The sequence below is a fragment of the Glossina fuscipes genome, unplaced genomic scaffold (genome assembly GCF_014805625.2).
Source record: "Glossina fuscipes isolate IAEA_lab_2018 unplaced genomic scaffold, Yale_Gfus_2 128, whole genome shotgun sequence".
NCBI classification, from domain to species: Eukaryota; Metazoa; Arthropoda; class Insecta; order Diptera; family Glossinidae; genus Glossina; species Glossina fuscipes.
This window is the reverse complement of record NW_023998471.1, coordinates 439,733-462,006: the sequence shown is the minus strand read 5'-3', so window position 1 is coordinate 462,006 and position 22,274 is coordinate 439,733. Positions and strand designations below refer to the sequence as shown.

Genomic DNA, 22,274 nt, shown 5'->3' with positions numbered 1-22,274 from the left:
AATTACTTGTACAACGGACTATAAAAAAAAAAAAAGAAAAACCAAATAAAGGAAAATAGAAGAAAGCAGTTAACTTTTCTAGAGAAAACTTTAACAATTCATCTTTCAATTTAGTGTTGAAACAAAAGTTTCCCTTTTTGACTTGTCTTTTGTCATTTCCGGTCGCAGTACGTTTTTATTATTACAGTTGTTGTTGAGTTGTCGCCGTTTACTATTTTAAGTTTAGTTTCTGAAGAGAAACAAAAGCAATTTAGATTTCCTTTGTAGTGCGATGAAAAAGAAATAAAAAAAATAAATAAAAAGAAACGGATTAAGTATGAAAGAAAAATTTCCTTTTCGTTCTAATTCCCAAAGTAAGGTACAAACAAGAAAGTAAAGTAAGCCTCGATGCCATTGAAATAAATATGAAAATTTTTTCCTATAACGCTTAAAGGAATTCCCAAGAATACCGAGATATTATATCAAACGGCATAGTTTTATTAGAAATGACTTGAGTGAAGAAAAAACTCACATTAAAAAAGAAAAATTTTTTTATCTCAATACAAACGCAAACGTTATTGGTGTACACCTCTTCATTAAATGAATTCGAAATGTAAATAGAGTTGTTTTAAAGACTTCATAGACAACGACTGGTCCGTGGCCCATTTTTTATTCTAATAATGATAATAATGGCCCACAATTTATTCTAATCTAATTTATTTCCATCTTTGGGAAACAATTCGGAAACTTTTCACACAGAATCGCTAAATACGCAAAATTCTCTAAACTTATTTTATAGCTTCAGAAACTTGCAGTAGGAGTGCGCCCGCTTTTGGTTTACTCCCCTACATAGGTATATACAATTTTAAACGTTACTCAAAGTCAAAGTCAAGTTGGTAAAGCCCTCCAGATTGTTCAAATTGCGGTTATCGAAAAGCTCTCCATACCTCCTTTATCCTTACTGCCAACCATCAGAAAGTTTTAACTGCGATAGTCTTTAGCTAGGTTTCGGATGTTTAGATTTCGCAAAAGTACAACTACCTTTTTCGGCTCTCTTCGCCATGCAACCCCTCGTTTGCATACAAACGGGGCGCATTCCCTGAGTAGATGTTCTACGTAAGAAGTAACCGAAATTATGAAAAAACAAATAATTAAATATTTAAAATTTATTTCATTGCTTACAATGTCGAATCCCTTGCTTGTAATACTACAGTAGTTTTGTAATCTTATTAGCGGTCTGGCTCGTGGTTGGTAGGAAGTGAGAGTGCAAACCACTCGATAAATTGATTCGCGAGCTTTATAGAGGGCTAACGAATAACACAACAATCGACAATTCAAGCCATCGTGTGCGTCGGTGTACTCAATGGCGTGACGAATATTTGAACGATATTTTCTTCGAAACAAAACTGCAATGTCCAGGGTTCAAAGTGAAGCACAATTTAATTTGATGGACGGATTTTTTTTGGAAGGTTTAAGAAATTTCCGATTACAACCTTTCTTGAAGGAACGAGTACTTACTCTATCTAAAGCAAAAGCGCTATTAACAATTTCCATTTAGTTATTGTACTCTGACTCCTTTCTCCACTTCTGATCCAACATAGGTCATAGCTTTTAGCAAACCCCTTAATTAATTTGGCTCATTAAGTAATAAAATATATCTTCTTTTAAAGTCACGAATATATTATCTTACAACATTTCATTATCCAAAAAATGTTCGTATGTTTAGATTTGCTTTGATATCTTACAGCACTTGCAGCACAAGTGCAGATTAAATTTATTCGGATGTCTAGAACTCGAGGTAGACCGAACTTTTATTAATTCATAATGACTTTTTGAATCGAACCAAGCTTGTCTGCCTGTCCGTCCTTCTTGTCATCCTACAGGCGGCAATTTTTGAAATCTTTTAATGAAATCTGGTACAGCGAGATGCTTTTTCGACCGCTTCCCGTACAATGCCGCGTTTTGAAAAGTCATTATATGAATAAGTGCAGCGTCTTTTTACTTGTTGCAATATGAATTTTTTTCTTTATATGCTCGGACATTTAAAAGATATTGTTCTTCTTCTTCTTGTGGCAACAGCCGCATGTCAACGTTATAATATAACCGTTTATTAATCATAAGAGCTTGTAACTGTGTTTTCGTGCCATAATTTTCGTGAATTTGTATCAAATTTTTTATTCCAAAGCAATAGTCAAAATAAAATCCGTTAATAGTAGGTTATAAAAAAATATTACGTTGTTGAAAATTGGAAGAGTAAAGCATGTGTATGACTGCCTTGCGACTTGTATTCGGAATACAACTATAATATGTAAAATAGGAGTAAAAATTGTTGTTGTTGTAGAACTAACAGTCTATTAGTGAAAACAAGAAAGAACATATAGTCGGGCAAGTCCGATCATTAAATACCCTTCACCTTCATGTCTCACACAATTCCTATTTTTACTATAGGGCACAAACTTTAGATCTTGTTTATATATAAAGGCATATTCTTCATGTGCCTAGTTCCGGGGAAGCAGGCCCAAAAATTAAATCAAATTTCATAAGCTAAGCAGAGGAACATCAGGCAAGGGTAAAAAGTGAATTGTTGCCAAGCCTTGACGGGCCGTTCATATCGTATTATTATTCGAAACGATATTTTCGTTATAAACCTTTAGGTTAATAGATGATTAATTGGTTTTTCATCATTAACTAATTATTGATTTCTGTTAATATTATTTTAATTTCCCCAAGGAAATGATTTTATTTTTAATTCTGAAAGTAGTTATTACATTGATGTTTAAACTAGGCGTTTGTGAGTTACGTGTTTTTCATTTATTTCTATGAAAAATCCGTGCCCAACTCGCAAACTCTTCTATTTGCACCATATAGCGAAATAACTTAACATTCAAGTGGATTTAACAACAAGCACTATAATAGTTTCTGAGCCAATTCAACTGACATATAGGGACAGTGAGAAAAAGAGAGGACTCGTTGTCTTAGTGCAACAAGTCCCCTTTACGATATAAGATTCTCTTAAACTTCCTTTAACTTAAGCATAACAATGTTAAGCACAAGCTCACTGCTTACATAGGGCGGAATCCAAAAATAGGCATAGAATGGTCCAAATTTTTTTTTTTGATCATCGCATATTCAAATTTACACTTGTTCTGCTCTACAAAGGATGAATTTTCGTGAAAATCCCTATTAGGGTAGGATCCAAGCTATAGGCTGAGATTGTCCAAATTTGGTACAGTTAATTTTTTTGTGTTAAATTACTATTATGACATAATTTTCATCGTGAAGCATTGAAAATTATATCTTTCTGCCGCATGAACTTCAGTCTTCGTTAAATGAGAGCTGGTTCAAAAATTTCCTCAACTGGTCCAAAATTACAATTTTTTTCCATATAACGAATTTTGGGAATAGGGCGTTATATGGGGAGAGGTCAAAGAGGTGAACCTATCCGAATTTCATCAAAAAAATTGCGATCTATAGCTTGAACACAAATTTGCATGAACAGACATCAGACGGAAATACGGACAGACAGACTTAGATCAATTCAGATCAATTCTGAATCGATCGGTATAATAAAAGGTGGGTCCATCTTAAGCTCTTCTACCTGTTACATACGATCGCACTAAGTTAATATACCTTATGCCACAAGTGGTGTAGGGTATAATGATACTATCTATATGTCCACAGCTGGACATATGTAGTTGCGGGATGCTCTTCAGTATACCAATCATTTTCATTCAATAAAGTTTGCAAAAGAATCGTTTACTGTCGTTTACCCCAATTGCATGTTAAGTTTCATTTATAGAAGATTACTACGATACCCCAAAGACTTTTAATTGAATGTTAAGCTTGCAATAGTGACTCCTATATATTTATACGCTTTAAGTGGCCTTGATAATGTAAAGCCTACTTCGCAATAATTTAATAAATACGAATTTTAATAGGAACGTAGTAAGAAAAAAAGCTCCGGTTAACCTAGTTGATTAAACCACTTGTCACAACGGAGTCATATAATAAATCAAATAACAACACACTAACAAAAAAAGAAAAAAAGAGGAATCAAAATAAAAAGAAAACTAAAAAAATTGTAGCATTGAAGTTTACATGAGGTGCTTATGTAACACACGGAAGCCACCCATGTGTAACAGTTTATTTCATTTGGATTTTGCGTTGTTTTTTGCATGCGTTAACGCAGAGACAAAATCATTTGGTAAGCAAAAAAGATTCTGACACTTACCTGGTTTAATGGGAAAAACAACAACAGCTATTCCGACCGCAATAACTGCCATAAATAAACTGAGTTTTGGCGGCGACTGGTATTTACCATAGCCTTCTGATTGCAGCGTTTGCCGCCGCACGCCAGCACTGACACCATTGACGGTTGCGCCTGCAGGCGAACAGCTACATTTATGCATTGCACGTACGTAGTAACGTAAAAGCACAAATACAAACACAAACCGATACGCGAACAAAATATTCTCTATACTTTCAGTACACTGGAGGCAGAACAGGGGAAAATTTGGTTGAATTTAGTTAAAGAAAATGAGAGAAAATGGTTGAAAATTTAATTAAAAACTTATTTGCACTGAAAATTTGTATATATATATATATATATATATATATATATATAGCATACACACATACATAGATATGTACGGACCTATAGGTTACGACCGAATGTCCATTGGATTGTTTGTCTGCATAATGATCAAACATTATATAGATATACATATAACCTCTATACATATGCACACACATATGTACGCATACACATACACCAACACACACACGCACAAACACATAGGACAGCTGCAGTCACCGAAAATAGAGGAAATTATTGAATGCGACAGTTTGCCTACATTTGCAAAATATTATAACGCGGAACGATTTCAGGATGTGGCTTAAAATAACCAAAGTGTCTGCAAAAATTTCATTGCTAGCAGCAGCCGGAAACAAATTCCAACATCACATGTGTTAACGAGCAATAAATTTTCGAGTATTTTTTTTTCCGTGATTTTAATTCGCAAATAAACAGAAATAATAAAAAGGACGAAATGCGACAGTGACATAAAGCGAAATTAAATGTAATAAAATAAATGCGAAGCAAAACAAATTTAATTTATAAAGAAAAAAAAACGAATCGAATTTTCTTTTTTTTGCATACAAATTAAGGTACGTGGCCAGCTAACGGACGTGCAATTCAAGACCTCCTCCTTCTGATCGTTACGAAAGAACTTCGGTACCTGATATGGAACTATTCCACGTAGACAATGATACTGAAATTCCCTTTCCACTCGTTACCCTCTATCCATCTATGTGTCCTTCGATCTGTTTATCGACTTATCTTTTTGACTACCATGTAGCAGGTAGTACATAGGTGTGCTCTATTCTTCGTACATAGGTAATAGGATTAAAAGGAAAAGTCAGAAATTTAAAAAATTTATTTGTTGATGCATGTTCTCTATAAACATTACTTCAGTTTCCGGTTTGTAAAGAAGATGTCAAAGGTGACACTGTCGCTTACGGTTCCGAAATAGTGGGCACCATTCCTCAACCATTCTCTGTTTTAAATTTTGTTCTCGATAGACCGCCTACTGTCCAAAGTACGGGATTCCTTCCTAACTGTGTGATTCTGAGGCACATCGTGTTACAATAACAGACATTTTGTGAAAAGCGATAATTTTTGATTTCGTAATTAACTCCACACTTACAAATATTTTTTCTTTTGTGTGAATTGTTAATTTAAAGGAAAGTCAAAAGAAAGAGGTGAAAGTATTAGGTTGGCGAAAGAGAAATCCATTTTTTCCTTACTAGATGTCAGAATTATGCTCGTTAGAAAGGTGACATTTCGTACAAAAAGAAATTCTTTCGCTATCTTTTGTTTGCTCCACTCTGTTGTGAGCTACAGGCTGTTAAAAATTGTAGTCAACCACGGGAATATTCGGTAGAGTTTTCTTTGAAAGTGCAAGTCAGGCGGTTGAACTTGTGAACGGTGTTTATGGTCCCGCTACTTTAACAACCAATTTTGGGTTTGTCGATTCCGCCTAAGTATTTTTGATGTTAAAGATACACCTCACGCAGTTAGACCCGTCGCCGAAAATCACAGAAATGATTGAAATTGATCTGCATGTTAGCTGCTGCCCAAGAGCCAAAGATCGACCATAAAACAGTTTTAAATCGTTTGCACAAAGCTGGATTTAAAAAGAATCCTCTTGTTTGGGTGCCACATCTAAGAAATATAATCAGTAGAATTTTCATCTGCTAAGCCTTGGCCAAAGGGAATGAGATCAATCCATTTCTTAACCGTTGGTGACTGGGGATGAGAGATGGGCCACATGAGACAACAAATGATCGTGGTCGTACGTGCGAAAATCTTCGTGGTCGAAGCGCGGTAAAGCAGCTCAAACGGTGGCCAAACCAAACTAACGGCCCGGAAGGGTTTGCTATGCATTTTGTTGGACTGGATATGGTCAAACACTAAATTCCGATCTCTACTGTCAAGAACTGGACAGTGTGAAGCTAGCGATTTACTAAAAAGGGCCAGCATTGACCAAGAGGAGAGGTATTGCTGCATCATGATTACGTTAGGTCACACACATTTTAATGACTCGCCAAATACTTTGCGAGCTTGGTTGGGAATTTTCGATGTACCCACCACATAGCCCGGACCTGGCACCAAGCGATTACCTTATTTTTCTTGCATTACAAAGATTTCTTAGTGATAAGAAATTAGCATCAAGAGAAGATTATAAAAATCGCTTACTAGACTTTATCACCAGTAGCGGCCAAGACTTCTATGAGAGAGGCATTACGACGCTAACATGAAAGTAGCTACAAATTATAGAACAAAACGATGCATATCAAAATTGTTAAACCAACACATGTTAAATAAAGTCTTGAAGTTCACGCAAAAGTAATGCGTTTCTTTTTCCCGAACTTAATATTATAGCGGGCTACAGCATACTGTTAAATGCCCTACACAACTTCTCTTAATGCAGTGATATGAGAAATTGTCGTAAAAGTGATCCGATCCGAACCATATTCAATAGTGTTCGTTCTTGAGCCACAACATGTCAGCGTACCTAATTTCATCGGATTAAACTGCAGATTCAAAACAAGAAAACAAGGCAGAAACCTTCAGATCGATTCCGAAAGCGATTCAAAGTCCATCAATAAATAATAAAAGAAATAAATTGCGGGTATATCCCAAGTCTTTCTGGGCGCTGTATATGTCCGCCTAAACTTAATATACCCTTGTGCTTGCTCATATGAAATAAACAAAGTTCAAAGGTTTGATTCAATGTCACTCACTACTTGGATTAATGTACCTTAAGATAGATTTAGGTAAAGATTCGTCGTCTTCTGGTACTTTCGTAATTAATAGAAAACTTGTTGGACGAGGGCCGAACGAAGTTCTTGCCAAGAGTACTACAACTTAATTGTAATGCACTTAATATTCTATTCTCGTTCGACTTTTTGATGTATAACAAGCCACCCCACACACACATACGACTATTACAATTTATTTCAATTTCATAGCTACAATAAATACTTTGCTGTCAAATTCAGAAGTAATGCTCATCGAACTTCAAATAAACGAATATTGTATATGGCTTAAGCGCTTTTCTTGAAATTTTCTTTTTAACCTATGTTTTAATTCAATGCACTTTTCACATATAAGGTATTAAGAAGAAATTGCTTTTGACGTTGTTTTGCATTCCCAATCAGCCCGACCGTAAGTATTTACTTTCAAATAATTTTCTCACTCCCTCTCACATTCCACATGCAACCTATAAATGAAATAAATAATTATTCAGTTTTTTATTTCCCTTACAAAACACAATGACAAGTGCTAGTTTTTTTACTCCGTTGGTAACACTCGCAAAGACGCATTAACGTGGATCGTTGTGTTCAAACGCTTTCAAGGTCACCTCTTACCATTACGGTAGAAAGTGAAAGAGGTAGAAGTTGGGAAGGTGAGATAAGAGATTAAAGATCAAATTAAAAACCATCTTAAATTAATGTAAAACACTATTGGTACGGTTAGCATAAAGTTTAAAAATATCTATAAGAATCGAAAAACTTCTTTATATATCTTTCGATAACATGATATTGTTTATAGGCATTCAATCCAATCCAACCCAAGATGGATTGATCTTGGGGTGAATATAACTTTCTTGTTTAATGTATGTTTAGTTTTCCTCAGCTTTAGTAAATATTTTAAATATTTAAAGAAGAAAAAGAACGCGGAAGAGAAAAAGCGCAAGAGAAAAAGAGGAACACAAGAACAAGAGAGCTGGGAAAACTAATCGAAATTATAAATAAGTTCATCAACGACAAGTGATGAGTGAATGGCAAACACAATGTAACTGCGACATTCCTCAGAGAAATTTTCTTTTAATAAAACAACAACAAAAAATGGAAAACTTTCTGGACAAACAAGTTAATAAGGTTTAGCTAAAGTTTTTTCTTTTAATAAAATATATACACATATATATATATATATATATATATGTGCATATTAGTCTGTATGGATGTATTTATGTACATATGTATATGTATGCGTGTGTGTGTACGCATATAGTTAATTTTTTTGGGGTTTTTATCGCTTAACTGAGAAATTCACACTCACGCACACCGTACACAAAGACGCGATTTCTCTTTTTAATACCAATTATGTATATCGGTTTTTATTTACTAAATAATTTCGAAGCTCATTACAAGCATTCGATTGATGGCGCAATACCAGCTTGTGCGTATATCTTCAAGTATTTCATCAACTACGTGTGTACATACATAATTTATTTATTTATTTATTTATTTTTTTTTTTTTCTTATTCATTTATTGCCATCTCACTTTAACATATCATAGACAAGATCCGGTTATCAGGCACTTTGTTATATTTCTTTACACATATTTACATATCTTTAAATATTTTCACAGTTATTTCGCAAATTATGTTGTGAACACCGATAGAGGTACAAATGGTGTATAAATATTTTCATAATTTTTTATAAAAGATATTTCTCTCGTTTCATTATCTTTTTTTCTTTTTTTTTTACGTTTACATCATTCGTACTTTTTTCATAAACCTTAACTTTCACACTTTTTTTAATTAAATAAAAAAATTTACGTAAATGAAAATCGTCATACACGTCTAAGCAGAAAAGTTAGCTTCCACGTTTAAACTTGAACTAAAGCGGACGATTATTGTTATGTGATTGACAACCTACTAAAGATCTCTTGCGAAGAAAGACTTAAAGAACAAACTACTTCGCTTTCACATTCACGCTCTCTGTCTCTTTATCTATCTCTACCTCTCTCTTTTTCTCTCTCTCTCCCGTTCGCTTTTCGTCTTGTTGTGTAACGAGTGATATTAGGCTGTGGAACGAAAGAGTTAGAAAACAAACTTGATCTTGAGTCGCCTTTTTTATGAAGCGTGGATAGTTTCTTGATTACTACGTTTATACTAGTGTTGCAAAGAGTTACCACGGAATTTAAGCGTTTTTTTTTCTTTTATAGTGCAACTCATTTCATTTTTTAATATTTCAATTTCAGAATTATTCTCTTCGACAGAAGAATTATTCTCTTTGCTTAGCTAAACCACTTACTGCATTTTCGCGCACATACTTAAACACTTAGTTAAGTGTAGTGATTTAGACCTTAGGATAACTAAATTGCTTCGAGAGAGAAAGAATTTGAACAATCGACCGATATCGGATGGCAAAAGAGTGAGGATTATATTAGAAAAACTATCTATGTATCAAAAATATGTGGCGCTAAGAGAGGCTAAAGAGAGGACTAGAACTAATCTCGAGACGTTTACATTCGATATCACATGTCCTGGCTCCTTTTATCATTTTTTTAACGTTTGTAAAGGTGCGATAAAATTGTGCCGGAGATGTACGTTGCAATATGTTGCTATGCTATATAAATGGAAGCCTTTTTTTATAACAATATTAACGCATACGACAGGAGCTCTAGAGATTAATGCAGATCAATGCACCCTTTGTAATGAACCCTATGCCGGGACTAACGTGCTCTTGCCTTCGCAATGAAACAAATTACTAAGAGTCCGTGATGTATCTTAGGGATTTTTGCTAACGGCGGGCAAACCAATTGAGAGACTGATTTAATTGCTTTTTAACGTAACTCAATAAGAGTTAAGCGAGACAAGTTGAAGGAAAAACTGAAACTTATGGGCACAGTTGTGAGACTATAACAGCAGCAATCTCATCAGCCGAATTTCGGCAGCCGAACCCAGTTAATTCATCTTCTTTTTTTCTACGCCTTCGCTACGCGTGTACAAGTGATGACGTCATTCCGTACAAGTCCGTTCAGTAATATGTGACATATTCACTTACTTATTTATTTGCACATGACACTCAACTAAAATATATATCAACAGTCGAGTTGAATTGACTCTTACAAGTAAACCTTATACTAATTATTGTTAAAAACCAGTACAAAGTATATTAAGAGAAATAAGAGAAAAAAAAAGGGGAAGAGTGAAGAAATTCATGTATAAATAAACAAGAGAGAAAAACAAAGAAAAAGATATAAGTATATATAAATAAACGTATAAATAAATACGAGAGAAAAACATAGAAAAAGAAAAAAAGCGCGCACACATCTTGCACAGAGGCGTACCCGTAGCCGGTACAGTTCCGATTGGCGAGTGAACCTCTAAACTATTGCATGCATGCAAAAATTCGGCAACCGATAACAGCAAACCACACTCGTTAATTTTGCAAGTTAGCTTAAAGACGACTTAGGTAAATGGCGCGTATGAAGCGCAGCAGTTTTGATAAAATTTAAAGAATCTGATACTGAGATTAAGTGATAGACATCATTTAGGTTTCTGCAAACAACTCTGAACGGATTGAAAAGCTCAAATTATATTCACATTGACAAAGCCTAATGACAATAAAGTACCTAGAAAAGCGATTAGGGACTCACCAAGTAATGTGGGCGTACCGTTAGTGCCATTAGTTAACTAAATTAAGAAAGAAACACAAATGATAAATTTACATTTCTCAAGTGACGATAAGGCTAATAAAAGAGCTAAGCGGGTCCCAACCCAAGTTCCTAAGAACAAACAGCAAAAATTGCTTTTGAACGGATTCGATTGACTGATTGATTCTACATAACAGCTTTAGGAAGGAGATCACCCATCAGATACATACTCAAGTGAACATATGTGTAGCGTTACAATGTAACGCTTCTTAAGCTCTTTGGACCACCTCTTAATGAAACTTAGCACCGACCTATCCTTACATAAGGAGGATTCAATGTGCGAATTAATACGTAATCTTTGTTCGAATAGAACCGCTAAATCAATGAACGAGTCTACGTTTTCCAACTAATGTGAATCGATGGAGTACCTGCTCGAGAAAGAGAGTTTTTTGCATTTTTTTAAATTTAATTTCACAAAATTTAGCTAACAATCTGTAACCAAATTATTTAAGTCAATTTGAGGCTGATATGACTGATTCCAAGGAGAAGGAACAAAATAGTTTAACATCATGAGCGTATATTAAGATATGGCCGGATTTAAACACCAAGAAGAGATCGTTGATGTATAGAATAAATAAAAAGTATGTAAAAGCATCGTAAATACTCGAAAATAATGCATTTACGCTGAACAGCAGTAAACAAGGGATCTGCGAAACGTAATTCTTTGTCAAGAATTTTTTTTATTTCATTTTTTTGGTTAATTACTCTGAGACATAGCGGTTGTCCGGAACAGTTTTAAGTATATATAGGGCACAAAAGAGACAATAGTGATGAAAGTCGAAACGTAAGAAATTCGGGGAAAAACAGTCACAGGTAAATTATCCCAAAGACAGGTAGCTACAATAAGAGCGGTCGCAATATTGCGTTGTACGATTTACAGGAAAACGTAGGACGAGCGGCCGAGATCCTTGAAATAACCAAATAAATTTTGTTTCTTGCGCGAAACTTTTTCATCTCTGAAGTGCAAGTTACGTCGACGCTTAAGGCTGTTGAGGATGATGCACATACCATTTTCGCTGCATGTAGTACACGGTGTCCGGGCAAGATGGCGAAGTGTAAACAGTGAGAGAATGCCCATGACACTGCAAAGGTAGCTATGCCTTAAGATTAACGTACGAACAACATAAGAAATTCTAAGCAAACCTTTGGTGAACTTCAGTCTTAATAACTTAATTTATATATTATCTGTGACGTAATTTGTCACCTATTGGGGGAAGAAGATATCCGAGACATACAATTCTTCTATTTGATGCCAAAAATATACAATAAAAAGATGACGAGGATATTCTGCCCTGCAGATTGAAACAGTACGGAAATGGTAGCTGCGAGCTATGATTAACACTCTTACATGTAATCGCAATATTCTCTCTGCATTTTTTGTACTCCTGGATATTACATGGGAGTTCAATGGCTTTTTTCGCGATATATTCAAATAGTGACTTGGCGGACATTTCAAATGTCGTTACTACGCTGATCATTCGCAAGCCGAATGATGCAATACCGTAGAGATGCAATTTGTATCGTATGGAGGAAGTAGTATTGGAAGGCAGAATCCCAGTTTTCATATATTACTAGTTATCTTATGGCCCGATTTCCCTGCTATTTGATCACAGCGCGACTAAAACGGATTTGAGGCGTTCACTGCTTAGCTTTATTGTTTAGATGGACTTTCTATATTAAGAAGTTAACCCAAGAAATAGAGATGAATGCAACTCATCGCCGTCATCTTAAAGCATGGGTCATAGGTATTTCTTTGTGTTATATTGATTTGCATATCATAGGGGAAAAAAGTATATGTTCCTTATAAAGCTCTTCCTTTTTCTTCATGGTTTTTATCAAATCTAGCCATAATTTCATTTGTATCCAATTGAATTTATTTATTATTCTTACTTTATTATAGTTTTTACTCGTACAACACAAAACGGAATGAGAGAAATTATACAACGGTTCATTTATTTTGTTTTATCCATAAACAAAAAGAAAAACAAAAAAAAAAAAAAAAAAAAAGACAGAGAAACACAAACCCAACAGTGATGCTGCGCATGCAATGACAGTAAGCATTGAAACCATTGCCATAAATAGACTAAATGACGTTTATTTTTTGTCGCTCTTTATGCTTTCTGTTTAATTGTCATTTCTGTTTTTGTCGATGTCTTCTATCGTTATTTTTATCGTTCACGGTTCTTTAGCTAAAACCCAAACAACAGTAACAACAACAACAGTTTTACATTATTTTGGTTAGTTTCTCTCCACTTGTATACATTTCCTTTTTGTTTTTCTGTTTTTTTGTTTTTGCTTTCTTAGCCAAAGAGGAAACAAACAATAATGAATAAATGGTAACAGAGTGTATCATGTACCGACACCATCTATCGCCTGAGCGATAATGGCAAGCAGGCAAACAGGCAAGCGAGCAAGTAAGCGAGCAAACGAACAAGCAGCAGCAACAGTGAATATGGCTTAACTTTTTCAATAGCGGTAACGTTGGCAACGAAAAACAAATTGTTGTATAGAGGACAAAACAACAATAAAAACGCGAACAGTAACATTAACTACAAATGCACAAAATGTTGAAAAGACATTAACCCATTCAAAGCGCGTTTTAAGTCGTTTGCAACCAAACTACGCACGAGTAAGCATTAACAACAAACAGCAAACTGTAAAAGAGTACTTATCGCGTGTTAGATGTAGTACGCGTACAAGAAGAGAGCATTCATACATTACCCATTCAAGTCGATGTATAAGTGTACATGTATTGGATGGTAGAACACATGATGAAGCCACCAAATCACAAAAACAACGTCGTTGATGAATAAATCGACACCTTTGTGCATTTGGCACTCAACTCATTCATTGGTCTTGTTTGCCGTTAAGCTTGAATGTATGTTCGACATGCTTACAGTTCTGGTCGCGACATAATGTAAACAAAACGTTCCCTTATATGTTCTATTGAGAAGTGTTTGACAAAATTCAGAAAAACAGAAAAAAAAGAAGAAAAAAAAATTACTTAATATTGAAAACGACTTCGGGAATACCTTAATTTGTCACAGTGCAAGAATTCTATCAATTTACAGTTCAATAGTTTTATACATTATCACTGAAGCAAATTGTTTCAGTTCAAAAACTGTGTCATACTCGTGCTCTTACTTCAATACCACAAATGAGCAATGAACAGTGCTTTGTAGAATAAGTTTTTTTTTTGTTTCTTTAAATTCAAAAGCAAGTGAAATCCGTCCTTCCTTTTCTAGTACACACGTTGATTTGCAAGTGATTTATTGATTTATTAAGTGCCTGGTTTTAAATGCAACGGAACACAAGTTGAATGAATGATTGTGCGAGGCGTGGATGTGCTAGTATATATAAGAAATAATTACAAAATTTCAGCAAACCGTTGAAACGAATTCTGCACGCATCCTACTTCAGAAAAATTTTTGTGAAATCTAGATCCGCCCAAGGCCGATTAGACCTCTCGTTCTACACTTTTAAATTGATTTCGTACGTATTCGAGAGGAACATCTTCAGATATCGTAAGTTAATAATGCAAATATGCGCATATATAGAGAATTTATTGATTTATTTCAGTTTTCCCCGGTGTTGTTTTGGACCAATCGAAGCCGTTTTTAAATCTAAGGAAATTGACTTAAGGAAAAGTTGCGGAAATTTTCAACATACGAGTATATGATACATTGATAAGCCGCCGTACAGACTAACGAAAGGACTGACAGTTAGAAAGGCGCACAAAGGCAAAGGGACTATGACATAATAGGTGAAGATTGGGCAAGACAGAGAACGGCATGATGGACAGACTTGAGAAGGTTGAATCTCCGATACAAATAGAATAAGTAGAACGATGAGTGAGCAAACAGAGGACAAAGAGGCAGAAAAACAAGCCAGTAGCTAGACGGACAGAATGCAGTGAAGATAGGGAATACATCGATCGACAGAGTTCAAATGGATGGAGAAATGAATGAGAAGACTAATGGACTAGTAGTAATCACAAGAACAACGAGATAGCAGCCCAAACGAGTTGACAAATGGCCTAACGGCCGGAAAACATTCCCGGGGATATATGCGAACGTAAAGAGAACAAAAATATACAAAGCTTGAACAAATAACCAGACAGATTATCTGCGGGAGAGTCCAATAGTCAAACGTGCAGGTCGCACGGACGGGGAAAACGCCCGCCCACAGATAGATAGAGGGACAAAGTATATATAAAGTTATTGAAATGAAAGCAATAGATAAAGATTGAGACAGATTGTCGGCGAGAAAGTCAAAGGCCAAACGGATATGCCAAGTGTAGGGCGACGAGCAGGGAATGAACAAAGCGAAAGGCAAACTAATGAATGGAAGCTATAAAAATCCTTACCCATAATAGACATATTTGTTGTGCGTATCTGAAGTCTAGATATTATGTTCTTACACATATGAATGAAGTATTAATTGAACTTGCATAGGATACATATAGCGAAATATCTGCGTTGTGTAGTTGTTGAATTTTTGCTAGACTCAAATCGATCGCTGATAGCAAATACAATTTATTTTGAGTATTGCAAAAAAACTTTAAATTAAAAGTTCTCTGTAACATAGATATAATGAGAAGGATCGCTTCATAAAATTTAACGTTCAATTCAGGAGTCATGCAAAAAACGATGTTACAAAAAACATAACATCGTGAACTTCTTTATCTCTTTTGGAGCAATGGTTTATTTTAAAAAATTGCTCTGGCGAAATGAAGAAGTAAGAAGCAGGGAGGTACCGTTATTTAATTAGTGCATTACTTTCTCTTCTAACTGTAAAGCAGGATGACTCTACCGCATTTTTGTCAAGACATTTTATTTTCTATTTTCAATTGATTTGGGAAGAAAAAAGATCCTAAAATGCAATAAATATTGGGTCGTTGAGGATGAAATTTGTAGATGGCAGATTAAATGCATTTGTTATGGACAAAATAATACAAACACGATGCAGTGTAATAGCATCTTATTGTATATTAAGAAGACTACTTTGTGCTATTCGTATATGTTACGCCATTTACGAGCCAAGTCTTGTAGATTATATTTCAACGTACTGTTCAATACTGTTTCGAAAAGAACAGTGTGACGAGAATTCCACAACTTTAATGTACGCCAAGGCTAATCGTCACACGTTAACCCTTGACGATTGGAGTAAGGTGGTCCGGGCTGACGTACGGAGAATCCGGCAACAAGCCCACAAATCGGACTGCCTGCTTACTACCGTCAGACATGGAGGATGTTTCGTTATGATTTGGGCGCCTTTATCGTGGTCTGACTGACTCGATTACTCCGAATGAACATCTCGACATCCTCACTGATTAAGTTCCTACTATGGTTAGCATATTGCTAACAAACACTACCACATCCCAAGATGATAATCCACACGACATGCCCAGCCAAAAAGTCTTGATTTGGGAAGCCTAAGAGTTTCATCGAGTACTTTTCGTAGTCAGCGCAATCGCCAGACCTCAACATAATTCTCCTTTTTTTTTTTGGTTCGAATATGAACAATCATTTCGGGGATGTCCGCTAATCGTGTAACACATTAAAGCTTAGAAAGAAATAAGAGATAAGGACGTGACCGAGGCTTAGCGGGTTTGTGCCGAATCGATAATTGTTATGCCTTTACCAAGTGAGCTTCCATTATAACTACAGCCAAAGTAAACCCGACTATCGAGGTCTATTTTTCGTACGGACATCTAGAGGGAAACGCATTGAATCATGTGGAATGAAACCGTTATAGAGGAAAGAATGAGAAGCAGGGTTCTATTTCGATCACCATTGAAGCAATTGCCCGATTTTTCGGTGCAAGCATAGGACAGTATTTCGTTAGAGACTATTGAGACAGCCTACAAATCTATTCCACGAAGAAGTGACACACAACCTTATTAGCAAATAACTATTGTGTATATGGCAGGCGTTCAACACGCAATATGAATTCAACCTATTAGCTCTAAATTTCATTATTAGCAAACCAATATTTTCTAGCTTGGGTTAAAACAAACCAGAAATGTATTTCGCAAAATCCATTAATCTCAACTTTAAAACGAACAATTGGTATGGACCGCTTGTCTCAGCCTTTTGACCTAAATACATGTTGTTCACGCGTATGAAGGTACATTTAAATATAGCCATCAAAGGCCAAAACTTTTAACAGAGCAATACTTTTAAAATTTTTTCAAGAAATATTGCAAACGAAACATGTCAAGCTTGCTTACCTACCTGTGCCTATAACAAGTTCAGCGAAAAAGTAAAACTAGTAATGTGTGAATCCCTGATTAATGGACTTTGGAACGACATGCAGGTTATACTCAGTTTTGCTTGGGGAAACTTTTGGAAATGTTTTCTATTTTTACTATATTTTGACTAAAATCCTTCCAGGACTGCGTTTAACAGAATTCTTTTAATGCTTTAAGAAATCTTTGTTTAAATTTTTCTTTTGTGCCTTTGCTAGTTATATTTAATTATAACTTCGCACCCTTATGTTCTTCAGCAAAAATAAATCAACATTGAGATGAAGCAACCCGGGCATTGCTTTGAGAAAATTGAAAGCAGGGCTGCAGTTTACACCGGTATTCATCGCCTATTTTCGACTGGATTATTACAATGATTATGTTAACTCGGCTTAGGCGAATCAAGTCACAATGCATTACAAAGCTAAAATCGAACCAGATCTAAGACTGAATCGTTCCAATGTGTTAATTTAAGCTGAAAGCTTGCGAACAAATAGAATTTTAGTTAGCAGGCATTCTTAACTAAAAGTTAAATTATTTGTTTTTCAATAGTTTGCTAACTGCTAGTTAAATTATTGCAATTGAATTTGTTGTTGCTTGTTGCGAATGAGTGATAAACCATTATTTTATCAAAGACGCAGAGGAAAGCTTATCAAAGGAACGAAACGTCTCTTTTTTGTGGAGATGGCTTAATTGTTGTCTGTAATGTGCACACACTCTGGTTAACATATTTTTTTATCGTATTTTTGTTAAGAAAAACAGTTTCTCACAAACTTTTTCCTACTCATTCAGTCATTTATTTTTTCATTCTATCAAGCACATGATTATTTTTATGAATTGTTTTCTTTTACATACGTAATGCCAGTTAGTGGCCAACTAGAAGTAATCTCAGATATGCAAACTTAAATATCATTTAAGTATTTGATCTGCAACTTCGCTTTATGTAACTTTGAATTTAATCTTGTGTTGAAATCGATCCAAGTTAAAATATCCTCAAATTCATTGCTATTAAAATTTAAATTGAAATTCCGACATCCATTATAAAAATTTAAAATAAACATAGTAAAGTTCTTTCTAACTTTTATTTTTTATTTATTTTTTTCGTTAATAACATGAGATCGTATTAAAAATATTTTGAATCTTTTTTGAAAATGTTCTTCCCGCCATCATTATGGCCCCCTAAGCAGTTTATCGAACAAGTCACATGCAAACATGAAACTTTCTCAGACTTTCAAAGAGTAAACACTACCTAGTAATGACGTATACTTGTGCAATATGCACCATACAGTAAATGGTATACTAGCAATAGCAGTCGTAGTAGTAGCAGTAGTAGTAGTAGTAGTAGTAGTAGTAGTAGTGGTGGTAGAAGGAGCAGGAGCAGAAGCTGTAGTAGCAGCAACATCACCGGCATTAAAAAGCAAGAAACAAAAAAGTTAAGTTGCTGGCAATTCAAATACACGTAAATTTTCACATATTCTTCTACAGGGTACTTTATGCAAAAGTGCATAATTTAAATATTTCTGCATGTTTTTTTTTTTCTTTTTCCTTTTTTTGCAACAACTACATGCTAACACCTAAGTAATAAAATAGTAGTGAGAATAGCGCCATAAACAGGATAAGTGAGCATGGAGTTGAAATTTTAAACAAACTCATATACATAACAACGAACAAAAAAAATATATATGCGAGATGAATAAACGCGGGTAGATGCTTTAGATGGGAGAAAAGTTGAATGCAGGCAATGCATATGTTAAGCAAAAATTAGGTAACAATATTTTGTGAATTAACAGATAACATTGCGTTTATTAATGCCCTACACCGATAATCTAGATCTTCATATGACATTAAGCTTGGAATCCTTCCTTCAAAAGAAATTTGACTGTGCACATTTCAGTGCATACTCACACATTCTATTTTCTTCGGATAGAAACTTTGAAATATTTCTACACTGCACGAGTACAGAAGGACTCTTAGAATGATACGATATCGATTTTAAAACTCTATGGTATGCTATAAAAGAAAAGTTCGTGAAAGCAACACTGATACACTGACTCTCAAGCGTTAACATACGTTTAGTAGAATTTCTTATAAAAACGCAAACGCTAACCAGAATTGGAAAGATTCCATTGTAGTGCTTATATTTTTGAAAAGTTTTTTAAGATTTTAAACTTCTTTAAGACTCTGGTGTTCTTAGCCCCATTTAATAAGCATTTACCATATAAATCGGCGAAAGTTTTCCTTATACAAAAATTGAGTAACTACCAATGGGAAATCACGGTTTGACATAAAAAGCAAAAGTATGCGCTGTATCAAATTAAAAAAAAAGAAAAGAAAGAGTAAAAAATTGTACGAAACTTTTGACGAAATAAGCAACTCACAACTTATGCGTAAGTTTTATGATGTATACAAGGAGCAAGGGTTGGGTTTTTTTTTATTAGCCTTTGACAAAATACGATAAATAATCGGTGGTTCTTAGAAAATGTAATTTCATTTAAAAACATTTTTGAATAACTTAAAAGACGTACAAGAAACCGTCAGCCGAATCTTAGATACCCGTCTCTTTCTGCAATAATAAAACATTGGGATTGTTTAGAAACGGCTCTCAACTAACCTACACAAAACTGACGGTATATTGATGATATCGTTGTAGAAATGCTGGCGAATTCTTCCAATGATGGCGTGTGTCCATTTCCAATCTCGGTGTATTGGACCGAACGTCAAACTTCTTTTCGACTTTGAGAATTCTGTGCATACACAAACCGGAAAGCAAGCGGCCTGGAGAACGAAAGTGCACCCAGAAAGGCATTCTATGCTTAATAAGCAGCTAATCCGTTCTCTCGTTGAAAGTTCAAAGACTGGCAAAGGGAAAACTACTGCTGATAAGTAGGTCTGGCTGTATGACTCTGTCGATTAGCTTAAAATTAGAAAATTTCAGCAAAGATATGCTTAGACAAGCCAGCCAGTAAGCGGTCTGGCAAACGAAAGGTAAGATGGGTGGGTTTTTTAATCTTTAGGACTCCCGGTCTACTTCCTTTTGTAAAAGGGTCAAAGGAATTGAAAAACAAATATCGCAATGAATGGAGCAGTGAATGGATTTAGCTGTGAGCCCCTGTAGATTAGCTTGAAGTTAGAAAATTGCAGCAAAAAAATGACAGCAGACATATAGAACAACACACAGACATAGGACGGAGGAAGAGGCAGACAAGTGCGGCGGCGGATAGGAAGGAGAAATGGACAAAAATCCGACAGACGGATATACGATACATTGATGGAAGGACAGGGAAGAAATATTTATGACATGATATCGATCTTGCCATGGTCGTGATCATTGGATCAGATAAATAGATGGATAAAACATCAAGAGATATATGGATGCTTGATGATAGTAGAGATGAGGAGGATATGTAAGGCAAAATAGACAACTTTTTAAACGCATTGACAAACAAATGAACGAAATAAATAATTAAGCAGATGATGTAGATGAACGGAGAAAGCATTTCAAACCTTAAATATCACAACGAATCCATTAAATATTTTCCCATCATCGGGTAGAGCTTCCTCAGGCTTTTTTCGAACAACTTTATTTTCATTTCACCAATAGCTTTATTCATTTGTTGTCGGTTTTGATAACTCGCCATTAACATAAAGTTTTTTCAACAGTTTCAAGGGAAGCACGATAACACTGATATCAGATTTTTGGCTGATATTTTTTTCCCTAACATAAATTGAGTACAGAAAAACACATGTTATTGTAAATGAAATAATTAAGCGAAACTCTAAAGGCGAGCATCAAAAACTAGTTTTTTTTTGCCCGCATATCGCACGGCGGACTAGCGCGACGCGTCGCTCTTCAATCACACTGCCCCCCTCTGTAACAATCCAGCCGTAGTGGACCTTTCCATCGTGCCCAGACGCTATCGCTTTGACGTCCAAAGTGCTCAAACACTTCTCCCCCTTTCCATTCCTCTCTACCTATAACTTTTCCTCACCGACAACGTTCTCGCACTTAGGGGACACCTCCCAAGTGACTGGTCAAAAGAAAAAAAAAAAAATGTTTACAAACCTGCCAACTCATTAAGCTTATTGCAAAGCGTTCAGGATTTTTGAATTAATTTCTGTTTTAACATACTTTCTTTAATAATCCACGATATGCAGCACAGTACACCTTTAAAATTTATAAAGCAACACGAAAAGTTGAGGAATGAAAGTCGACTTTGAATAGATACTTAACGCGTTTAAAATTGCTAAAATGGTACGTAAGCTGCTTGATATTGGATAGAAGCAACTTACTTACCTGATTTTCGTAACAGAAAAAAATTGTTCGCTTTCAATTCTTATACATAACATATGAAACTTTTCAACTAACTTTAAATAACTAGAAAACAGTCTGTCATTTAAACACCATCCAACGTAAAGCATTAAAGTAATGCAAGTAATGCATTTTAGAAATATTATATATATATATATATATATATTTGTAGAACAACATCCAACTTACGTATGCATGCCGGTGAAATCATGAAAGCGAAGTGAAACTATAAACCGCAGGAAAAAAAAGAATAAATAGGAAAGAAAAAAAAAACTTTGAAAAGCTTTCCATAAATTAAACGTATATAAAATAGAGTATATCCTTCAACTTAGCTTATGAATGTAATATTATGTATGCATATGAGTAAATCTGGTGGTAGTTTGTATAAAAAATTCTTACTAATACGCAAAAACACTACAATGGGCAACCACGCACTATTAAATACGCTACATCACTATATTGCAGTTCTTCATATCATGGCTTTCCAAAATAAAGCGTTATATAAGAATTGGTCGTAAAAGTGATCCGACTCGCACCATTTCCGCTAGCGTCAGTATATTAAATATCATCAAAAAATGCCGTCTATAAGTTGAGTACAAGAAAACACGACTGGCGGACGGACGGATAGACGGACAAAATTAAATCGATTTAGAAAATGATTCCGAAGCGATCGGTAAATAATAAAAGGATTAAGAGTTGGATCTGTCGCAAGTCCTACTGGTTGCTGC

General features: G+C 35.0%; 2 protein-coding genes across 3 annotated transcripts in view; one reads left to right on the top strand and one right to left on the bottom strand.

Moving 5' to 3' along the window:
• The window catches only part of LOC119640877 (tyrosine kinase receptor Cad96Ca), a 130,396-nt gene extending 125,356 nt beyond the window's left edge, over positions 1-5,040 (bottom strand). The window contains exons 1-2 of the mRNA XM_038039165.1: positions 4,618-5,040; positions 4,211-4,469 (exon numbers count right to left, since the gene is read on the bottom strand). Coding sequence (XP_037895093.1) covers positions 4,211-4,469; positions 4,618-4,731 — 373 coding nt within the window. The 5' untranslated portion in view covers positions 4,732-5,040. The remainder of the gene's footprint in view (positions 1-4,210; positions 4,470-4,617) is intronic.
• LOC119640876 overlaps positions 1-22,274 on the top strand; it is a 209,898-nt gene that overhangs the window by 133,846 nt on the left and 53,778 nt on the right. The window lies entirely within an intron of this gene.